General features: G+C 39.8%; 1 protein-coding gene across 1 annotated transcript in view; it reads right to left on the reverse strand.

The window, feature by feature from the left end:
• WDR41 (WD repeat domain 41) overlaps positions 1 to 21,953 on the reverse strand; it is a 68,740-nt gene that overhangs the window by 17,376 nt on the left and 29,411 nt on the right. Inside the window, exons 4-7 of the mRNA XM_075541201.1 lie at positions 20,314 to 20,445; positions 15,294 to 15,356; positions 13,593 to 13,704; positions 11,349 to 11,411 (exon numbers count right to left, since the gene is read on the reverse strand). Of these exons, the coding sequence (XP_075397316.1) occupies positions 11,349 to 11,411; positions 13,593 to 13,704; positions 15,294 to 15,356; positions 20,314 to 20,445 (370 nt within the window). The remainder of the gene's footprint in view (positions 1 to 11,348; positions 11,412 to 13,592; positions 13,705 to 15,293; positions 15,357 to 20,313; positions 20,446 to 21,953) is intronic.

Raw genomic sequence — 21,953 nt, forward strand, 5'->3', positions numbered from 1 at the left:
TCCAAGAACCAGAAATATAAGTGTGAAAAAAGCCCATTCTATGCTCACAGTCTAGAGTTAGAATGAGGCTTGTCTTAATCAGTGTATTAAGTGTTATAATAAATCTCTGCACACAGTGTTGTGGAAGCACAAAAGTCACATCTGACAGATGGGAAGGTCTCAGAAGTCATTGTCTTTTCCAACCGTTGGCTAATTACTAGTGTTTCTCTTCTTTCTCACAACGTCTCTCGAAAGGTCCTGCTCTCTTTTTCCAGATCTAGACAATGTTTTACCAGCTCACAGATCTCTAGCAAGCTTATTTAATTCTGGCAGTCACTCACGTTCAAAGTCTTGTAATGAAAGACAGAATGCTTCCTGATACCTAGCTAAACGGTTGTGTGAAAACTCTGTTTTATTGGAATACTACTACCCCCAAAAAATTGAGTTATGATTTTTGGAATAATAAGAAATATACTGTTTATTATGAGTATCTCTGTTTTTGATTAAACGGTATATTTCTTATTATTCCAAAATTCATAACTCAATTTTTGGTAGTATTATTGTAAGTATCTCTGTTTTTTAATTGATCTGAAATACTGAAAAGAAAAAGGAAGCCTACAAAACACTAGCGATCATGAACTATCTGGAGGAAAAACAACGGGACCGACAGTTCTGGGGGGACTTGAGGTTGGGGGGTAGGGGGCTAAGGAAGTTGTGTTAACAAACCCAGGGACAAGGGAAAAACATGGGACCCCAAATGGTAGAGAAGGGGGAGTGGCAGGCATGGTGGGAAATGATCAAGGGTAAGGTTGCTTAGAGAAGAGGTACACTCTAGCCCAGGTGGCGATGAAGCATGGTAGTAGGGCAGGAGGAAAGTCAAGGGAGATGGAGGAAAGAGCTAGGAGTCAAAGGGCATTCATGGAGGTCTAGACAAAGACATGTACATGCAAATATATAGGAGGATGGGGAAATAGATCTATGTGTCTATATTTATAGGTCAAGTATTAAGGTGGCGGAAGGACCTTGGGCCTCTACTCAAACACTCCCTCAATGCATGAATACCTTCTTTTATTAAATTGGAACTCTATGATGCTCACTCTCCCGACACAACGGCTGGAGCCAAAGTGGGTGAACAAGCAAATGTGGTGAAGAAAGCTGATGGTGCCCGGCTATCAAAAGAGATAGTGACTGGGGTCTTAAAGGCTTGAAGATAAACAAGCGGCCATCTAGCTCAGAAGCAACAAAGTCCAAATGGAAGTGATCGAGTGGTCCCAGGGGGATCAGTTACCAGGCATCAAAGAACAAAAAATCATATCATTGACTGCACACCTCCATGATAGGATCGCTGAAGACAAATGAGTGCATAAGCAAATGTGGTGAAGAAAGCTGATGGTGCCCGGCTATCAAAAGAGATAGTGTCTGGGGTCTTAAAGGCTTGAAGGTGAACAAGCGGCCATCTAGCTCAGAAGCAAAAAAGCCCACATGGAAGAAGCACACCGGCCAGTGCGATCACGAGGTCCCAAGAGACCAGGTATAAGGCATCAAGCAAAAAAAACAACAACGATATAAGTGTGTGTATATATGTGTATATGTATATGTAAATATATACCATATTAAATGAAGGGGGAAGTGCAGAGTGGAGACCCAAGGCCCAAGTGTCGGCCAATGGAGAGCCCCTTATAGAGGCGTTTAGGAGAGGAGATGGGTTAATTAGGGTGCGAGGTAGTACCGATGGGGAACACAGCTTTCCCCCAGATCCTGGATGCTTCCTCCCCCCAACTACCATGATCCGAATTCTACCTTGCAGGCCTGGATAGGACAGAGGCTGTACACTGGTGCATATGAGGGCTGGAGGTACAGGGAATCCAGGGTGGATGATACCTTCAGGACCAAGGGTGTGAGGGACGATGCTGGGAGAGTGGAGGGTGAGTGGGTTGGAAGGGGGGAACTGATTGCAAGGATCCACATGTGACCTCTTCCCTGGGAGAGGGACAGCAGAGAAGGGGGGAAGGGAGACTCCGGATAGGGCAAGATTTGACAAAATAACGAGGTATAAATTACCAAGGGCACATGAGGGAGGGGGGAAAGGGGAGGGAGGGGGGAAAAAAAAGAGGACCTGATGCAAGGGGCTTAAGTGGAGAGCAAATGCTTTGAGAATGATTGGGGCAGGGAATGTATGGATGTGCTTTATACAATTGATGTATGTATATGTATGGATGGTGATAAGAGTTGTATGGGTCCCTAATAAAATGTAAAAAAAGAAAAGAGAAAAAAATGATTAGGGCAGGGACTGTACAGATGTGCTTTATACAATTGATGTATGTATATGTATGAACTGTGATAAGAATTGTATGAGCCCCTAATAAATTGTTAAAATTTAAAAAAAAGTGGTCAGTCTATAAATAGAGTCTCTATAAGTGAGCATTCACAAGGTCACTTTCATCAAGACTTCAAGGAAACAGAGCAAAAACGAAAGGGACTGAAGGGCAGAAGAGGAGGAAAAGCCCCTGAGGGGCGGTTCTGGGTATCACCAAGACTCAGTCTCGGGGCTGCTGTCAGCCCTCAGCTGGCCGAGACTGGGAGCCGCTGCAGCTGGCGCACAGAGACCATCGTTTCCCATCGGAGGGTCCTCATGTACAAAAAGAGAAACACTGACAGGGAAGAGTTACAACCAAGTGCCATAGATACAAGTTTAGTCGTTCAAACAGAAAAGACTTCACTTGGAGGTGCAAAATTTATTTCTGTTTCATGAAAAATACCATTATTGTAGTTTTACATACAACCTATCCATGTACAACATGTGCACAAACATGTTAACGAGCTCAGCACATAGGAAACTAGGTGCAGTTTATAAAACATGGATACTGTACAGGTTATTTGTATGAAGATATGGTATCTCTTTATCCTAGGATAAAACTAAATAAAATGTATAACCTGATTTTTAAGAATGCTTTACATTTAAAAAATTATTTTCTGAATAAGACTAATTTCTATTATTTTTATATGATAGTAGAATTTCCATTAAAGCAATGATCTTATATTACTATTCCAAATGAATTCAATACTTTATTTATTCATTCAATAAGCATCTGCTGTTAGCGTAAAGATAAAATTAAAATTCTGTTGCTAGGAGCTTTCATTCAGAAGAGAAGTTTGTGGAAGGGAATGTGTTGCTTAATTAATGTTCTCCATTTTAACTCTCTATTTTCTAATATCCATTGCAATGTCTACACAGAACTCACAGAAAAAGATTCACGATGGAATGATTTAATGAAATTAACCAAAAAGGAAGAAGAAAAAACCCTCAAAGGGAAAAACACAATCAGTCTCTTAAACAAAAAGTTCTCAAGAAAAAAATTCAAGCCTTGAGCAGCAATCTTGAAATATTCCATAGGAAAAATATTGAATTATGCAGGAGAAGGAATACACAGAGACACTGTGCTGAAAAGAACTAGCGGACACTCCGTCATTTCTAGAGGTAGCACATGAGCAAGAACCAATGGTGCTGATGAAAGACGCTCAAGCTGCACTGAAGGCGTTAGCCAAAAGCACGTCGCCAGCGATTGATGAAATATCAACTAAAATCTTTCAAAAAGCTGATGTAGCACTGGAAGTACTTATTCATTGTGGTAGTTACATAATCTATTGTCAACATGAGACTATTAAGAGTAAAGGGGTGGAGTCTAGCCTGTCAATCAAGTCGCAGCTTGATGGCCTCATTTGGAGGCACTAAGGAGATAAACAGCTCACTGGAGGTGGGACACACATTCTTCCTCAGACATTCCTGTTGAAAAGTCACATGGAATGATGCTGATAGAGCTAGAGCCCTGGAGCTGGAGGAGCCAGCACTGAAATGCTTCTACCACCACTGGATCCCCAAGACGTTCCACCCACTGGTCTGTGAACTTCCTGCATCCAGTGCTATTGAATATGTTGTGTGAGTGTGAAGAAGGAATTTATAGATTGGTATCGGACATATGAGCTAATATCAGACTTATGGACTTGATCTGGACTGGGCTGGGATGTTTTCTTAATATTCAATTGTTCTTCTATATAAAGCTCTTTCTTATGTACATGAGTGTCTATGGATTTGTTTCCCTAGTCAACCCAGACTAACACACTTGTTATACTAGGATATTTGGAAGACAGCTACTTGACAAACTGACTGGAAGAGATCCCTATGTGCACCCATTCCAAAGAAAGGTGATCCAACAGAATGTTAATTATAGAACAATATCAATGATATCACATGCAAGTAAAATTATGCTAAAATCATCCAACAGAGGAAAGCAGTATATTGACAGGGAGTTGCCAGAGGTTCAGGCCAGACTCAGAAGAGAGCTTGGAACAAGGGCTATCATTGCTTATGACAGATGGATCTAGTTTCAAAGCACAAAAATAACAGAAAGATGTTTAGTTGTGTTTCATTCACTATGCCAAGGCATTTGATTCTGTAGGTCACAACCAACTATGGATAACCTTGAGAAGAGTGGGAATTACAGAACATTTCCTTATACTCATGTGGAACTTGAACATGGATCAAGAGTCAGTTCTGTGAACAGAAGAAAGGAATACTGCATATTTTAGAATCAGGAGAAAATCATCAGAGAAGCTGGCTTATATGCAGAAGAACATGGCATCAGGATTGGAGGAACACGGCATCTGCACATCCATAATAACCTGGGTACGCAATGACACAGCCTTAATTGTTGAAAACCAGGAGGACTTTGCATGCAGTCTTCAGTATGGATTACAACTCAATGTTAAGAAGATCAAAATCCTCACAACTGGACCAATAGGTAACATCATGATAAATGGGAAAAAAGGTTGAAGTTGTCCAGGATTTGTTTTACTTGGATCCATAAGGAATGCTCATGGAAGCAGCAGTCAAGAGATCAAAAGGCACATTGCATTGGGTAAATATGCTGCACAAGACTTCTTTAGAGTCTTACTGCTTTTCAAGGATTACTGAAAAGCAAGGATGATACTTTGAAGACTAAGGTGTGCCTGGCTCAAGCCACGGTATTGTCCATGGCGTCTTAAGCATGTGAAAGTTGGGTTCTGAATAAGGAAGACAGAAGCAGAATTGATGCATTTGAACTGTGGTGCTGGGCAAGATTGAAAGGACCATGGGCTGCCTGCCCAAAGAAGAAATGAATTTTTCTTGGAAAAAGTATGGCCAGAGTGTTCCTTGGAGGCAAAGATGGTGACACTTTGTCTTGCATGCTTTGGACAGATTTTCAAGAGGGACCAGTCCCTGGAGAAAGTCATCATGTTTGGGAAAGCAGAAGGGGAGCCCAAAGCAGGAAAGCCCTAAAAGAGATGGACAGACTGACACCAGGGCTGCAGAATGAGGATGGCACAAGACTAGATTGTGTCTAACTGTGTTGTGCATACAGTTGCCATAAGTTGAAACAGACTTAATGGCACCTAAAAAAATAAAATAAAATAATAAAAAGGAAGTTAGCAAGTTGTAATGCCAGTGAGAAACGTTCAGCATACCTGTTTGTCAGGACATACTACAAACATCTTTCACGTCTGCTAATAAGTGCCCATGGGGCCTACCACTCCACTGTTAGCCTCAACCCAAAGATAGGGAACAAAAAATAAATAAACAACCATTATTGTATAGTGGCAAATGTAGTGATAGCTATGTATGCAGGCTACTAGAAGGAAAGCAAAACATGACCTGAACTCTTAAAGGATCAGAGGAATCAAACCAAGAAGACAATGAGGGGACATCCCAGGCACAGGGTAACAACACAAAAGGAAGCACTACACTGAGAAACGCATCGGTATGACAGTACCAAGCAAGTCCATGTTGGTGAAACAAGCAGCACAGGACTCAAGGAAGAAGAGGTATATAATGGAACGTGGGATTAGAAAACCGAAAGGGACGCGCATGCTCAGCCTATCTCAAGCTGAAAGAACTGGAGAAAACATTCAAGTCTGAGTTTCAATACTGAATGAAGCAGGAAGTATCAGAAGAACATGGGACGAACTCACCCGGTCATTGTGCTGGAAAAAAACGAGTCACCATTCACACTTCAAAAGAGGAGCAAATGCTCAAGAACCGACGGTAAGAAGGAAGGAGGCCATGCTGCGTGGAAGGCATTCACGCAAGCAAGCCTCAAAACATGGACACCTCGATGCAGGCCTGGAAGTGCTCACTAGTGTACGCCAAGAAATAGGGAAACCAAGGTCTGCTTAGCTGACTGAAAGGGATCCACACTTATGCTCATTCCACAGACGGGATAAAAGAGAATGTGGAAATTATTGAACAATATCATGAATATCACATGCAATTAAAATGTTTACTATAATTTAAAACAGTTGCAGCAGAAAATCAACAAGAATTTGCTGAGAATTACAGCTGGAGTCAGTAGAGACCATAGCATGAGGGACGTCACCACTGGTACAGATAGGTCTTGGCCGAGAGCAGAGGCTATCAGAAGGACGTTTACCTGTGTTTTATTGACTATGCAAAGGCTTTGACTGTGTGAATCCTAACAAACCATGGATAACACTGTCATAATGAGCATTCCAGAACACCTCATTTGTTATGTGGAAACTGTACATAGACTAAGAGGTAGCCATTCGACCAGAATGAGGGGATAGTACATGGTTTCAAATCAGGGCTCTGTCCTTATCTGATCTTCTGCTGAGCAAGTAATATGAAAAGCTGGACTACATGAAGAAGAACATGGAATCAGGATTGTAGGAAGACTCATCAGCAATCTGCAAGAAGAAGAAGATGATAAAACCTTGCTCACAGAAAATGAAAAGTACAAGAAGAATTTGCTGATAAAGATCAAAGCTTAAATCCTAAAGTATGATCACACACCCAGGTAAAGAAAACAAAAATCCTCACATTGGACCGCAACACAATAAAGGCTGAAATCGTCCAGGATTACATTTCGCTCATATCAATGATAATGAAAGTAGCAATCAAGGTATCAAATAATGTATTTCACTGGGCAGATTTGCTATACAAAACCTCTTTAAAGTACTAATAAGCAAGGACATCATGTGAGGATTAAGATGCACCTGGCCCAAACCATGGGATTTCCGTCACCTCATATGCCTGTGAAAGCTGGACAATGTCTAGGAAGACGAGCGAAGAAGTGATGCCGCTGAGTTACAGCATTAGAGAAAAATATTAAAAGTATCATGGAACAAACTAATCTATCTTGAAAGCAGTACAGACAGAATGCTCCTCAGATGTGAGGACACAAGCCTTTATCTCCCATGCTTTGCAGATGGTATCAAGAGAGGTCGGTTCTTGGAAAAGGACAGCAGACTTGGTAAAGTGCAGTGACAGTAACAGAGAGCGTCCCGGACATGGGCATAGTAACATTGCGAGGGCACTGCGGGACCAGACAATGTTTCATTCTATTGTGCATGGGTTGCTATGGTCAGAGCCAACTTGACAGCACCCAAACAATGGAGGCGGGCCCTCAACTGTTAAAATGTGTGTACTCTAACTTTAGGACACTGGTGACTTTACACTGTTCAAGGACAAAGGTTCCACTTATCTTGGAGAAAAATGCCTACAAATAAGGGCCCAAGAGGTTTTTTATATAACTTAATGTATCCACTTCATCATCTTGCTTGTTCTTTGTTGAAAATATCATTTTTACAAAACAAGGGTGATGGTAGTTCACTTTATGTTTTTATTTCTTAATTGCTGTTGCCAGGTGCTAGAGTCGGTTCTGACTGGTGGTGGGATTCAGCCAGTTCACACTGGTTCAGCAGAACTGATGCCCAATGTTTGCTGTGTTCTGCAAACCAGTTATTAAAATAGCACTTGTTATCAGGGTTCTCGCTAAGGTTTCTGGGAAGATGCCGAATGTGGGAATCACAAATTTACATTTCTTATTCTTCTTTTATGTTCATCTGTCCAATGATGTATTTTAAGTGCCCATAGTAATGGTCATCCCACCCACAGTTATAAAAAACTAGAACTATGCTTGTAACATTTATATTATATATAAAATAATATTTTTATTCCTTTGCATTTGTTACTTCAGTAAACAAACATGTAACATGAAGAAAAAAAGTAACAAACAACCAGAGGGTGATATGCTGTCATTGATTTCAGCTTTGTGTTACACCCCAAATTCCCATGAGATATTATAAGTAAATTATGTAATTCCTAAAAGCGTTCCAAGAGCCAAAAATATTGTCAGGATAATTGCTGCATAAGTTCAGCAGAAGTGGAAAGGGGTTTTCCAAAGATGAACATAATATGTTCAGAAAAGAAAAGTTGCCTGTTTCTAATATATCAAACACGAATGGCTATTGTCTAATAGGCCTACCTCTAAAGGAATGGGATCCTGCTCCTACGTAAAAAAATGGTTGAGGATGGTTAAGGACAATGCTCAGTGATGCTCGGATAAAAGCAAAGAATATTGCAAGTGAGGAGACCAATAAAGAAGCAATATGAAAATATCGTAAGCAACAGTTTTGTTGTTTATTGGTCAGCTATTAATATTTTTTCATTAATACTTTAAAACTCTTAACAATCTAGTTGTGTACCCCCTTTTACTGTTCTTATGTAAGTAGGAACTATGAAATAATAAACTACCATTTGGTATATCACCTTTTTTTATACTTAAAATGGTCATTAGGGCAGTGCATCGGTTGCTAGATTATTTGAATCCCACCACTGATTCCGACTCATAAACTCTATGAAAATCAGACGTAACGCTGCTGGTCCTGTGCCATCCCCACAGTTGTTTCTGTACCTGAGCCCGGTTTGCAGCCACCGTGTCAGTCCATCTCCTGGAGGGTCTTCCTCTGTGGGCTGCCCTGCTACTTTACCAAGCGTGATGTCTTTCTGCAGAGACTGGCCTCTCCTGACAGCATGTCCAAAGCATGGAAGACAAAGTAACACCATCCTTGCCTCAAGAGGAGGACTCTAGCCATACCTCTTCCAAGAAAAATTTGTTTTCCCTTTTAGCAGCCCGACATTCTTCTCCAGCACCACACTTCAAATGCACCTATTCTTCAGTCTTCTTACTCAGCGTCCATAGGAGGCAATGAAGAATACCACAGCTTGGAAAGGCAAACCTCAGTATTGAAAGGAACATCCTTGCTTTTCAACACTGTAAAGAGGTCTTGTGTAGCAGATTTACCCAATGCAACGTGTCTTTTGATCTCCTGACTGCTGCTTCCATGAGCATTGATTGTGGAGCCAAATAAAACAAATCCTTGACAACTCCAACCTTGTTTCCATTTATCATGTTACCTCTTGGCCAGTTGTGAGGATCTGGGTCTTCTTGTGGTCCACACTGAAGGCTGCGTGCGAGCCCTGATCTTCGTCAGCAAGGGCTTCAAGTCCGCCACACTTCCAGCAAGCAAGGTAGGGTCCTCTGTACATCCCAGGTTATTAATAATCCTTCCTCCAATCATGACGCCACATTCTTCTTAATTAGCAAAATAAAAACCTGCCAACTCGACGATGATCTCCAAAGTATGTTCAATTTTCTGATTAGAAATTTGAGAGTCCAGGAATGCCTCCTGTAGGCAATAAGCCTCCTCTGAATCTTTTAAGATGTGTGCACTTTGGCTAGATGCCTCCAGCATGTAGACTCGCGAGTGCACTTGAGATACATTAAACCAGTGGGTGTTAGGAGGCGACTACAGACAACCAGACAAGATACACTAAGAATCTGAATACAACACCAAGTGGTGAGATGGAAAGGGAGGGACTAAACTGTTTGGAGCAGCAGTCCTCAAAGTGTGCTCCCTGAACTAGTAGCCTTACATCAACTGATCGCTCATTAGATTTATTCTATAACTATTTGCCTTTATTCTGTAACTACTGGATTCGTGGGGCTGGCCTGGTAATATGTGTTTTAGGAAGTCTTTCAGGGTCTAATGAGTAATAGAATTTCAGAACCACTGATTGAAAGGAAAATCTGTAAAACACAAAGTAATTGATCAAAGATGAGAAAAAAGGCTGGAAGATTTTTTTCTAAGCTGCAGTGGTGAACACAAGAAAACTGCATTTGTAAAGTGTAAAGGTGAAAAGAAAACTAAATACAAAGGTACATATTTAGGAATTACTTACGGAAAGAAAAGATAAAGGACAGGCCTACAAAATCACTCCTCAGCCATGACTCCCCTTGGAAAGGTCAAGTGCAGAAAGAGAAACTGGATGGACGGCACTTAGCGAGCCTGCAGTTAGCGATTAGCAAAGGGTGAACAATTACCCTGCTCCACAGGCCTCTGCCGACCTGCCAACTCTCTGAGTCCTCTGAAGGCAGGTCTCTAGAAAAGCACCAGCCACAGACAATGTCCCTTGGCTGCATTAGAACAGGAGAAGGCAGCATATGAGAAGAATGGTTCCTTTTCTCACTTCTCAACATCCAAATTCCATTCACAGGCAGTGAGCACAAATGGCTTCGCACAGAACCTGGCTTACCTCACTTCTCTGAGGAAAATGGCAGGAGTCTCAAATACCCACCCACCCTCCCACCCCCACCCCACCCCACCCCACCCCACCCCAACCCAACATACACACACACACACACACACACACACACGGCCTATTCTGGCTTCTGGAGGCAGGAAGCCCCCAGTTCCTGGTTTAGAGACTTCCTAAATAATCCTCTTCAAACCTCCCAAAGTTTTAGTTTGTAGAATGTTGGTTATTCTATTTTATGTGATTAAATTTTGCTAGTTTTAGGATTGTGGATCAGCAAAGGAAAGGAATGTAGGTTAAAAATGGACCTCCTGGTACCAGAGGAGTTGGGTGGTCGCCTAACAGCCTATGTTACATCAAGTGTACTACACCTACTTCTCCCTTATCAACTCCCTCATTATCCAACACTTCACGTGTCTGACCCCAGGTTTGAGAGCCCTCCTTTGCACATAAACACACACGTCTAGCAATAGGAGGAGCCTGGCAAGAGGAACCCTGACTGTGGTGCTTAAGGTTACGTGTCAATTCTGCTGAGCCGTTATTGCCAGTGACTTGGCAGTTATGTGATCATGTAACTTGGCCACAATATAAAGATGCAATTTTAAAATTAGAGAATAGAATTTGGCAGTTACACAACGATGAAGTCATCCTCCACTCAATGATCTGCTGTGGTCATTCTCTACATTTCTATTTGCGCATTAGGCTGATTTTCGCCTAATGACCTTGTCTCTGGAATCTAGCCACGTCAATAAAGAGGAGTGGGCGTACAGAACCTAACCCGAAATCCTGAAAATATTTCCATCTCTGTATTATTTCAACAATCCCAGGAGGCTAGGATTGAGTTAGGGGCAGACTGTCCCTTAAACGTAAAACTACTTAGTCTAGTTGGCATTTATACAAATCTAGTTCAAATTTTCAAAAGAAAAAAAGTCATACTCACTCAGTTCTTTGCCAATTGCAGCTACAACACAGTTCTTGGGTATTTCGATCAAAGCGCTGATCCCTTCAACAACACAGAAAGCAAAGAGTTACTAACGTATCACACACAAAGCATTCTTAATTTTATATGAATGTTTCTCATAAAGTAAATGATAACAATAAAGTACAAAGACTTTGTGCCTACTACACATGCATATTTTTCCTTTCTTCCTTACATAAGAAAAATGATATTGTCAAAATTAGGTTTAATTGCTTTAATAACCATAGGATATGTCCTTTGAACATTTTTACTACTGTAATCAAGTAGTACATTCATCAAACTTATTCATCAAGGATCCTTTAAGATAATCACCATCACTCATTTATAATGCTTGCTCAATCAGAGATACTGTCTCCAGCTATAAAATTAGAGCCTTAATGTAAAGTTAAGATGCCTGACCACTTGTACAACATGAGCTAGCCAATAATCAATACATTTCTAGAATTCCTTATATTACTGAAATAATCAGACTCCACATTTCACTTACTATAGAGTCCTGTTATCATTTTATAACTGAATCATGAAATATGTTTAGGGTAACCATAACTTCTATAAAATGTTTTACAATTACTACTTTTGTCACAAGAACTAAAGTTTTGATATCTTAGACAATCACTCAGTGTTGGAAAAATCTTTATTAAGCTACTGAAGTTATGAGAAATGCAAGATGGATGAACCTAAAAGACAATAACTAGATTAAGGGTTCCTGGGGGCAATGAAGCAGGGGAGGTGTGTATGTGTGTGTGCGGGGGTAAGGGTGGAATGGAGAGTCACTAACAGAGTACAATAGTACAAGTGAAAAGAACATTTTTGAAAAGGATGATGGCAACATACGTACAAATGTCCTTGACACAATGGATGGATGGATTGATATCAGAGCTGTAAGAGCCCCCAGTAAAATGATTTTTTTTTTTAAGTACAAGGAAGAAAATGTTTTGAAACCGATTGTGGTAGCTAATGTGCAATACTCCTTGAAACAACTGAATTATTGAATTGTATGGTGTCTGGATTATGGCCTCATAAATGATTTTTAAATAATTCTAATAAAATAAAGCTTTAAAAACTATTAAAGTTAACTTTTCCATTATAATATCAAAAGGTTTGTGAAAAAAATGAAATTAAAAGAAAATGGAATTTTTCCATGAAGTTTTTAAAGTCCTTTCTGGTGGCATAATGGTTATAAGTTGTGTTACTATGGTTATAAGTTGTGTGTCGGGCTCAAGGCCCACAGTGCTCGTGAGGAAGGTGCAGAAAGAGGCAGCGTTTCGCGGTGCTGTGCCGTGGCGCCGTGCTATGTGTTGCAACCGACTCAGCAGCCCCTCACCACAACCACAATCCAAGCAAGATTAGGAGGCAAATGTTAAAATGAGAAGTTAAATTGTAAATCCCAGGACTGTCTGGATTTTCACTACAATAAGTCATCAGTTTTCTGATATTTTATAATATTAACATAAACATAAACTAGTTCTAACTGTGATCTGTAAACTCAATTCACAGGGCCCTTGACACCTTTAAATGTCAGCGATATACATAATAATATTCTATCCCAGAGGCTATTAGATTAATCTAAGAAACCCTAATGTAAAACATGAAATCAAGGTTAAGTTCACATTTATATTTATTTTTTTCTTACTCTCAAAATAGAATCCAATTTATTTTTAAGATCTTTGGTATCTAGAAGTCAGAACTGTTTCTCTATTAAAGCCAAAAACATGTTAACAGAATTCTGATAAAATACCATGTTGTTAGTAACTTTCCACAGATATGAACAAAGCCAATTATAAAATGAGGTTATACTGAAGAAATCTAGCCAAAGTCGAATGAGTCCACAAGAAGGAACACAATATTGTGAAGTCATGCAGGTCTGCTTCCAGGTGTCCAGGCGTCCGCATGCTCATCACGTTCAGGAGCACAGCCTAAGAGCATCTATGAGAAAGGTTTCTTGATCACCTTTAGGAAATTCTGGTCAAAGGAAAGGGAAAGCCGAGGCGGTGGAGGGAACGGCTCTCCTCTCAATTTGGGACAGTATCTATTTTACTCAACCCTTAACCTGACTGGAGAAGTCTGACTACATGTTATCTTCAGAACAAAAAAGATAAATCTCCTATGTTGACCTTTGTATCCACAGTAAGTCTCTTTGAAGAGACTTTGTCTTTTTCAAGTCAGTCAATTATGGTACACAACTACCTGGCTTTCGTTGTTTACCTGTGTCAGAAAGGTGACTCGTCTTACACAGGAGATCTAATTCGCGGTTCCATACACATAGGTCATTCCCACCAGACAGCCAAACGTCTAGTCTCTGAAGAACTGTTAAACACTGCAATAGTGAGTTAAAACGTCATCAATGTTAACACAGAAAGCATTCATTTATTGCTTTGGCAATTTTTAAGTAAGTCCACAAAATTCTTGGACATTTTTTCTTTAAAAGGAATTGATTATGAACTTGACTAAATAACTAACTTCTCAAAATAGAAAGCTGGCAGAAAGAATAATGGGTCACTCCCAAGACAGGGTTATAAAAGACATGTGGGTTGCTCTGCACCCCCCTGAATCTTCTGCTCTAATCAACAGTCCTACGGAAAGGGACTGTAGGGGAAGCAGCTGACGCCTCCAATCCACGAACTGGCCAACCATGTAAGTGAGACTGCTGCAGAGCTGGTCCTTCAGACGGCAGCAGCCCCAGGGACGATCCCGAGGCAGGCCCACCTAGCTCAACCGCCCTTGGATTCCTGTCCACAACCACTGCAAGATGATGTCTACTGTGTTAAGCCATTTACGTTGTCCAGTGAGCTGGTAACAATAAGGATTGCACCGTTGAGTATGGAGCGTAACTCGAGGTAAAGACACCACAATTCCTCACAACTGGACCAGGAGCCTTGGTCTTGCATAAAATTTTATCCAAGCTCTGGTGTCATTTCTGTGACCAAGGTCATATTTTCCAGCTTCTTCGTTGACAACAACCAAGAATTATCGATGCATCCTGGTTGCATATCTGAGCAATTTCAGGCTATAAGAGTTGATAAAAGCCTTCAATTTCTTCATCTTCAGCATTAGTAGTTGGTTTGTAAATTTGAATAATAATCCTAACTGGTGTTCCTTATAGATATATACATGGTAACCTCTCACTGGCAACACGGCACGTCAGGATAAATCCGGAGCAGTTCTTTCTGAAGTCCAATGTGGCACCATTCCTTCCCAGTAAACCATGCCATCGTTGAATTCAAAACAGCCACTACCAGTCCATTAGTTCACTAGTACCGAGGACACTCGTCTCTATACAATCGATTTCATTCATTTTTCCCCTTGATGTAATATTTTGTTTAAATTACATTTCGATAAGTCTCTTTAATAACTCTTCAGTGGTATATTTAGGTTCTCATGTGGCACAAATGGTTTGGTCTTTTTATTGTAAATTAGGTGGGGATTTACAATTCAGATCATCAACTCTGTATTAACAGTTTCAAGGACTCATATCAAACTATCTGTCTGCCAAATGATCTTCTAAAATAATCACATGAATTTATATTTTCAACAACAAAAATATGCCAATTTCACTAATTTCCTATTAACATAGAATCTCATAGAACTCCTTACTATTTTGAAGAACAACAAGAAATAACATTATTTCTTGTGTTAATCATAAATTATCTGTTAAAGAACCACTGAGTTTTAAGGTATGACCTAAAGTGAGTGCAATACCATATGTAACAATTTTATGTGAAAAAAGATTAAGGGAGAAGCAAATAAATACAAATAGTCTATATGATCCCTAAACATAATCTTAGAAGAATCAAAGAACTGTAAGTCAAAGAAATAATTTAGTAACTTACAAGGTTAGTCCATCAATTTTTCTAATAAACAAAAGCATAATAACCATAAGAGTCCTTATCTGCATTAAGATTGTACCTTAACAGTGGACTGGAAGGATGATATTCTCTGAACCTGTCGGCCAGTATCACAATCCCACACCTAAATTTATGTTAAGGAATTATTTCAACATAGAATTTCTATATTTTAATTAGATGATACCTTTTCTTTTTTAATCATTTTATTGGGGTTCAGACAACTCTTATCACAATCCATACATACATCAATTGTGTAAAGCACACTTAAACATTCGTTGCCTTCATCATTCTCAAAATTCGCCTTCCGCTTAGGTTCCTGGAATCAGTTCCTCATTTTCCTTTTTTCCCTCCTCCTCCCTCCCTGCTCCCCGCTCCCTCATGAACCCTTAATAATTTATAAGTTATTATTTTATCTTATCTTACACTGCCCAGCATCTCCCTTCACCCACTTTTCTGTTGCCCCTCCCCCAGAGGAGGTTATATGTAGATTCCTGAGATCAGTTCCCCCTGTAGATGATACCATTTCTAATAAATTTCAAATGTTACATATTTAGTAAGAAAAATCTCTAAGTACAGAATAAAAGATAGAATGTTTATTATCCAGTGTAACAACCAAAAATATTACGCTGATGAGCATTAACTTAGCAGAGCAAACCAATAACTAAATTAAATTTGAGGCAAATTTTATTACCAAACTATTTGGAAATGCTAATGAGCAGTCATAGGTATTAAATCTATAAATGTACTAAACTGTGCAATTATTTCCATGTTAAAATTTACTTTATTGGAACCTGTCTTCCATTGCTCTAGTGAACACTGTGCAGGATGCATGCTGAAAGTCACCACACTTGGCAATATTTGCTGAAAGGCTCTGCAAACTGTCTGGCATGGTTTATTACTGTCATCCTACTTCAAAGAAGACATTAATAGGGTACAACTATTACCTGCATCCATATCTCATCTAATTAAAGAACCGCTCATTACATGTCTAAGGTCAATTTTAGATAAACATATAATTTTCAAACTTTCAAAATCCTATGGCAAGAAATACATTTTACATCATGGCTCAGAACACACTTTATTTTTCTATTCATTCATTCATTCATTCATACATAAACAAAATGAAAGTAATTTTACAAATTATGCAACCTTACTATGTCCAATACCTTCTTCTATTTTTAATTATGTTTCGTTGCATTTTCAAAATTAAGTTAGATTGTTATGGGAATTATATTACATATATATCAAACTGCTGGTACAGAAAAGGGGTTTATAATTATTAGAATAATATTTTCTGACCTTAAATTTGTCAAAATGTTAGTATTACCACTTAGTATTTTCAGTTAACTTGAAAATTGAATATCGATATTCAGTAAGTCAAACTCTTGACAAAAATTAAACCTTTAGCATTTAATTAAAGTTAATAGTGAAGTCACAAACAGGACAATTTAGAATTCGTTTAGTTAAGAACTTCCACCTAAGCAGACTGGAGTTTGTGGGGGTGTGTGTGTATTTTAAAACCAGAAGAGTATTGAGCAAGGGAAATGACTCCAAGCACCCATTCACAAGCAGCACGTCTACTGACCGATACTGTCCCAGCAGAGAGCTCTAGGTGCATACTGCTTAGGTGCTGGGTTGCTGCTCAGTTTCAAACCCACCAGCAATGCCCTGGCACACAGCTGTGGCCACCTGTTCCAATGATTAGAGCTTTGGAAACCCTATGAGGCAGTTCTACTCTGTCCGACCAGGGTCACTTATAATCGAAATACTTTCTTGTTTTGGTTGTTGTTTTTAATTGTAGCTCTGTATAGTGCATATTAAATCATATCTTCTAGCAACACTATAGGGCAGAGCAGAATTGCCCCTGTGGGTTTCCAAGGCTGGATATCTTTATAGGAGCAGAAAGCCTCATCTTTCTCTTGAAAAGTGACTGGAAGTTTCGAACTGCTGACCTTGCCATGAGTGGCCTAACATATAACCCACTTGGCCATAAGGGCCAATAAAAATGTCAAACTCTATTTTCTTCAAATATTATCCTTAAACTGGGGGGGGGACATTACTTCATGAAATAGTATTTTACTAGATAAGTACCGGTAGCTTTCTCACCAAAATACAAATGATTTGTATATCCTTGTTTATATTACACCATACCAGAAACCAAACTCATGCCATCAAGTCAGTTCTGACTCATAGCAACCCTAAGGACTGGGTACAACTGCCCCTGTGGGTTTCTAAAGACTCCAATTCTTTCCAGAGTAGAAAGCCCTACCATTCTCCCTTGGAGCGACTGGTGGTTTCAAAATGCTGCCCTGTGGTGAGCAGCCCGATGTGGAACCACTGCACCACCAGGGCATTCCGTGTGTTCAGCTGTAATCACCCCCAAATATAAGCATTCTTTATCTTCACTTTAAACCTTTCCTTGAATCTGTTGTCACATACAGCACTTGAGCTAGAGAACTTGTGTCAACTGTCATAAAGCTTGTGTAGGCCCCACAAAACCCTAGGAAGCATCGACTCCTGGGATCCTCTGAACGTACTTCGCCTGTGCTTGAACCTCTTTAAACAGGACTTCCAGGTAAGCACAGACATTTTAAAGGAAACTTAGGATATCTTTGTCTTGTAACAGGAATAAAAGATGGAAGCTATTCTTGGGAACAGAAATACTCTATGACCCAACAGTCCGTCTATTTGGTATCTGTCCTAGAGAAATAAGAATCCTGACACACATCAAAATATGCACACCCATGTTCAACGCAGCACTCAACAACAGCAAAAGTTTGAACCAGCCTAAATGCCCATCAGTGGAAGAATGGGTAAACTTTGGTACACACACAATGGATTAATACACAACAGTAAATAGTAACAGTGAATCTGCAAAATACCTCCCATCAAGGGTGAAATGGGAGGACATTATGCTGAGTGGATCAGTCACAAAAGGACAAATCTTGTATGCGACCACTATGATAAAGTTTTCACACTAAAGAAACCTTTTTCATGGCTCCCGGGAATGGGGCGACAGGAAGGAAGGGTAAGTCATGAGAGGGAGGGTAACTGAACTAACAGGGAAGGTTGGCAAAAGACTGACGGAGGCAAGGCAGACTCTAGATGGTTCCCCAGAGTTAAGGCGACAGACCCAAATGCTCTTATAAACACATTCCTGCAACGGTGGGATCTACACGGACCTGCCTGGACAGACACGGGCTGAAAGGAATGGGAAGGAGAGTGTGAGTACACCTACAGATACAGAGACGGCACAGAGGATGTCTGTCACGTATACTTATCTTTGCTTCAAATTCATCCACCAAAGTATTGGAGTATACGGGGGCAAAGTTACTAAAAACAGCTTGGGCATAACTAAACACCTTGAGGAAAGGAGTCTCTAACCTAAGGGATCAGGGCTTAGTCTCGAGGGACACCAAGTTCAACAGGCATGAAACAGCTCACAGTGATAATGCTCTATATCCCACTGTGGGTCATAAAAAACTACCGAGTACCCATGTAAAGTACGACTCCTGGTTTCTCCCCATCCGGAAGCAAGGATTAAAATGGAAAGATACATAAAAACAATTAGTCCAATGGGCTGATTGATCACAGAAATATCAGTCTCCACAAGCCTGAGACTGAAGAACCAGATGGTACCCAAGTTCCACTACCAAGTACTGTAAAAACAGTCACATGCAAAGGTCCTAGGGAGAGTGGAAGGAGCCCTTATGGCAAAGCGGCTGTGAACTGGGCTGAAATTCAGTCAGCAGTTCAAAGCCACCAGCTGCTCCTGCTCCCGTATAGATTACAGTCTTAGAAATCACAGGGGCAGTTCTACCTTATCCTACAGGCTCTCTCTGAGTCAACATCGACTTCATGGCAACGAGTTTTCTGTGTGAGAGATAGTGAAAGAAACCGTGGCAAATGCCCCCGAATCACAGGAGAGATCGGGCTTCCTGGCTGGGAAGAAACTGGCGGAACCTCAGGCGTACAGCCCTTAGTCACCTTTTAAAGCTGCAGCGGAATTCAAGGCCGTGTTAGAGTCATTAAAATTTTAGGGTCAAAAAGGCAACATTTACCTAAAGAAACAACACATAAAGAAGAAGAAATACAAGTAGGAAACACAGGAGAAAGTGGGGAAGTCATGGTACACAGAGGGGATCGAGATGGATGAGGCAAAGCAAAACGTCTATGAACTGTGGCATGTGCGACTGATGATGTGCTCTGCAAACCTCCATCTACCTCAAAACAGAGTCCTTTAAAAATAATACAGTTATCTATATCAGCTGGCTGCATTCTTTACAAATCCAATTCTTCATACAGATAATAAAGGCTGAATCTGCTCACACAAAAATATTTTATGAAGGTAGTAATGTATAGTGGTTTAGAGCTCTTGACTCGACAGCCAGACTGTTTTCCAGCTCTGCTTTATATCGACTGTGTGATCTTGGCAAGTTACTTAACCTCTTATCTGTAAAAGAGAATAGTAAACTTATCTCAAAGAGTTATTTTAAGTATTCAATAGGTTAATAAATATAAAATACCTACAACAATGCCTGGTATATACTGCACTTTATGGAACTTTGATATTATTATATTCTAATCTTTAACCTAAAAGTACAGGGAAAAGAAAGGCAATTCCCTTTTTTCACATTGCTTTTAAATTCTGAGTATAATATTCAATACTGAGTTGGTGGTAATTCACTTTTCCAGACTTGAAAGCTGAAACCTCTTATAGTTTGGGACTCAATGAGCACAAAAAAAAAAGTGAATTAATCTTCAGTTCAATTCCTTAAACTAAGTATTCTACTGAGATAATAAAATAAGTAATTTTTAAATCCACTTGATCTCATTTAATGTAACAGTAACTCTGGAAAAACCCATATTAGTCATGAGGTTCCTACCAATAAGCCTTAACCTACTATTTCAAGTCTTTTTTTCCTCCAGATACCTAACACTTCAAAAAAAAGAATTTTAAACAAGCTAAATAAAAACACTATTTATTATAATAGGCCCCCAAAAGCCTAAAGATTAATAATGTATGTAGTTGCCCCTTAGGTCATGAGAGCTGTGTCCTGTCCTTCCAGATTTAAGGATATAATAACTGTTTTATCAGCAGAAGCTGTCAGGATCAGTCGATTTTTTTCCTCACAAGATTCCAAAGAAGGAAATGGAATAATAGCAGTTATCTTCTGAGTGTGTCCACTGAGCTCCAGAAGTTTTTCTCCTGTCTGAAATACCAATAAAAAGGTTAACAGGCGCATAGTCACAACGTAGGTCACCTTAAATGACAACATCAAGAACCACAATGTAAAAAACATACACACATGCTTCTCCTTGGTCCTTTGGTTAAGAGCAAGGATGGGAAATATAAATACATTCCATTTAAAATTACTTACATAGGACTTATACAATTTTACATCGAAGCAATCAAATCAAGTGCTAATAGCTGCATGAAACTCTTAATTATGTTCTAATATTTAATGTCAATTTTAAGGATATTTTAGAAAATTTAATGGATATTCTTTACATGATTTCAAAAATATAAATATGTAAAGTATAAAAATAAATTTTAGCCTGCAGGAAAAAAATTGGGAGTCATCTGTCTCTAAGAATTCAATATCTAAGTCACTTGTTATAAGGTGGTAGATGAAAGTAAACATAACAAAAACATGTACATCCAAACGTACAAGCCATTCAGAAAATCATTTTCTACTCTCTTAACACCAATAACTATTCCCATCCATCTAATGTCATATATATATATATATATATATATATAACTCATTTTAATGGGGGTTCTTACAGCTCTTATAACAATCCAACATCAACTGTATCAAGCACATTTGTACATATGTTGTCATCATCATTTTCAAAGCATTCTTTCTACTTGAGCCCTTGGTATCAGCTCACTTTTCCCTCCTTCCCCCACCCTCCCAAACTCGGGACTCCTGGATAAATTATAAATTATATTCATATCTTACACTGTCTACTGTCACTTTTCACCTACATTTCTGTTGTTTGTCCACGGAGGGGGGGAGTATGGTGATCAGCTCCCCCTCTCTGCTCCTTCAGCCCCTACCTTCCTTACACTCATGGAATCACTACTCCCCTTATGGTTCCTGAGGGGGCAGTAATTACTGTCCTGGATTCAATGTGTTAAGAGCTCTTAGCTGTGCACGCTCAAGTCTAGGAGATTTGTAAGGTAGAACTGGGTCATAATAGTGGGGCGGGAAGAAGCATTAAAATCTAGAGGAATGAAAAATAACAAAAACTAGAGGAATGCTGTGTTTTGTCGGTGCTCTACTGCACCCTGGCTGGCTCGTCCCTTCCTTGTGACCCTTCTGTGAGGGGATGCCCAATTGTCTACAGATGGGCTTTGGGTCTCCACTCCAAACCCCCTTGCTTGCATCGATGTGATTGTTTGGGGTCTTCTGATGCCTGATACCTGACCCCATTGACACCTCGTGGTCACACAGGCTGGTGTGCTTCTTCCATGGGGGCTTTGTGGCTTCTCGGCCAGTTGTTTAACCATCAGTTTGTTGCTACTTGTTCCAAGCAGTAAACATACAAATACACAACATAAATATAAACTGAAAATCTTTCAAACTTGTAGGATTTCATGAACATGGTAAGAGTAATGTCAAAGAACTGCTTGTAAGCAGAATCAATGGCAGATAACACAATCTAGAAAAAAGATGTCGGTGAAATAAATGCTTTAACGAGAATGACTCCGTAT

The sequence above is a fragment of the Tenrec ecaudatus genome, chromosome 2, assembly GCF_050624435.1.
Source record: "Tenrec ecaudatus isolate mTenEca1 chromosome 2, mTenEca1.hap1, whole genome shotgun sequence".
NCBI lineage: Eukaryota > Metazoa > Chordata > Mammalia > Afrosoricida > Tenrecidae > Tenrec > Tenrec ecaudatus.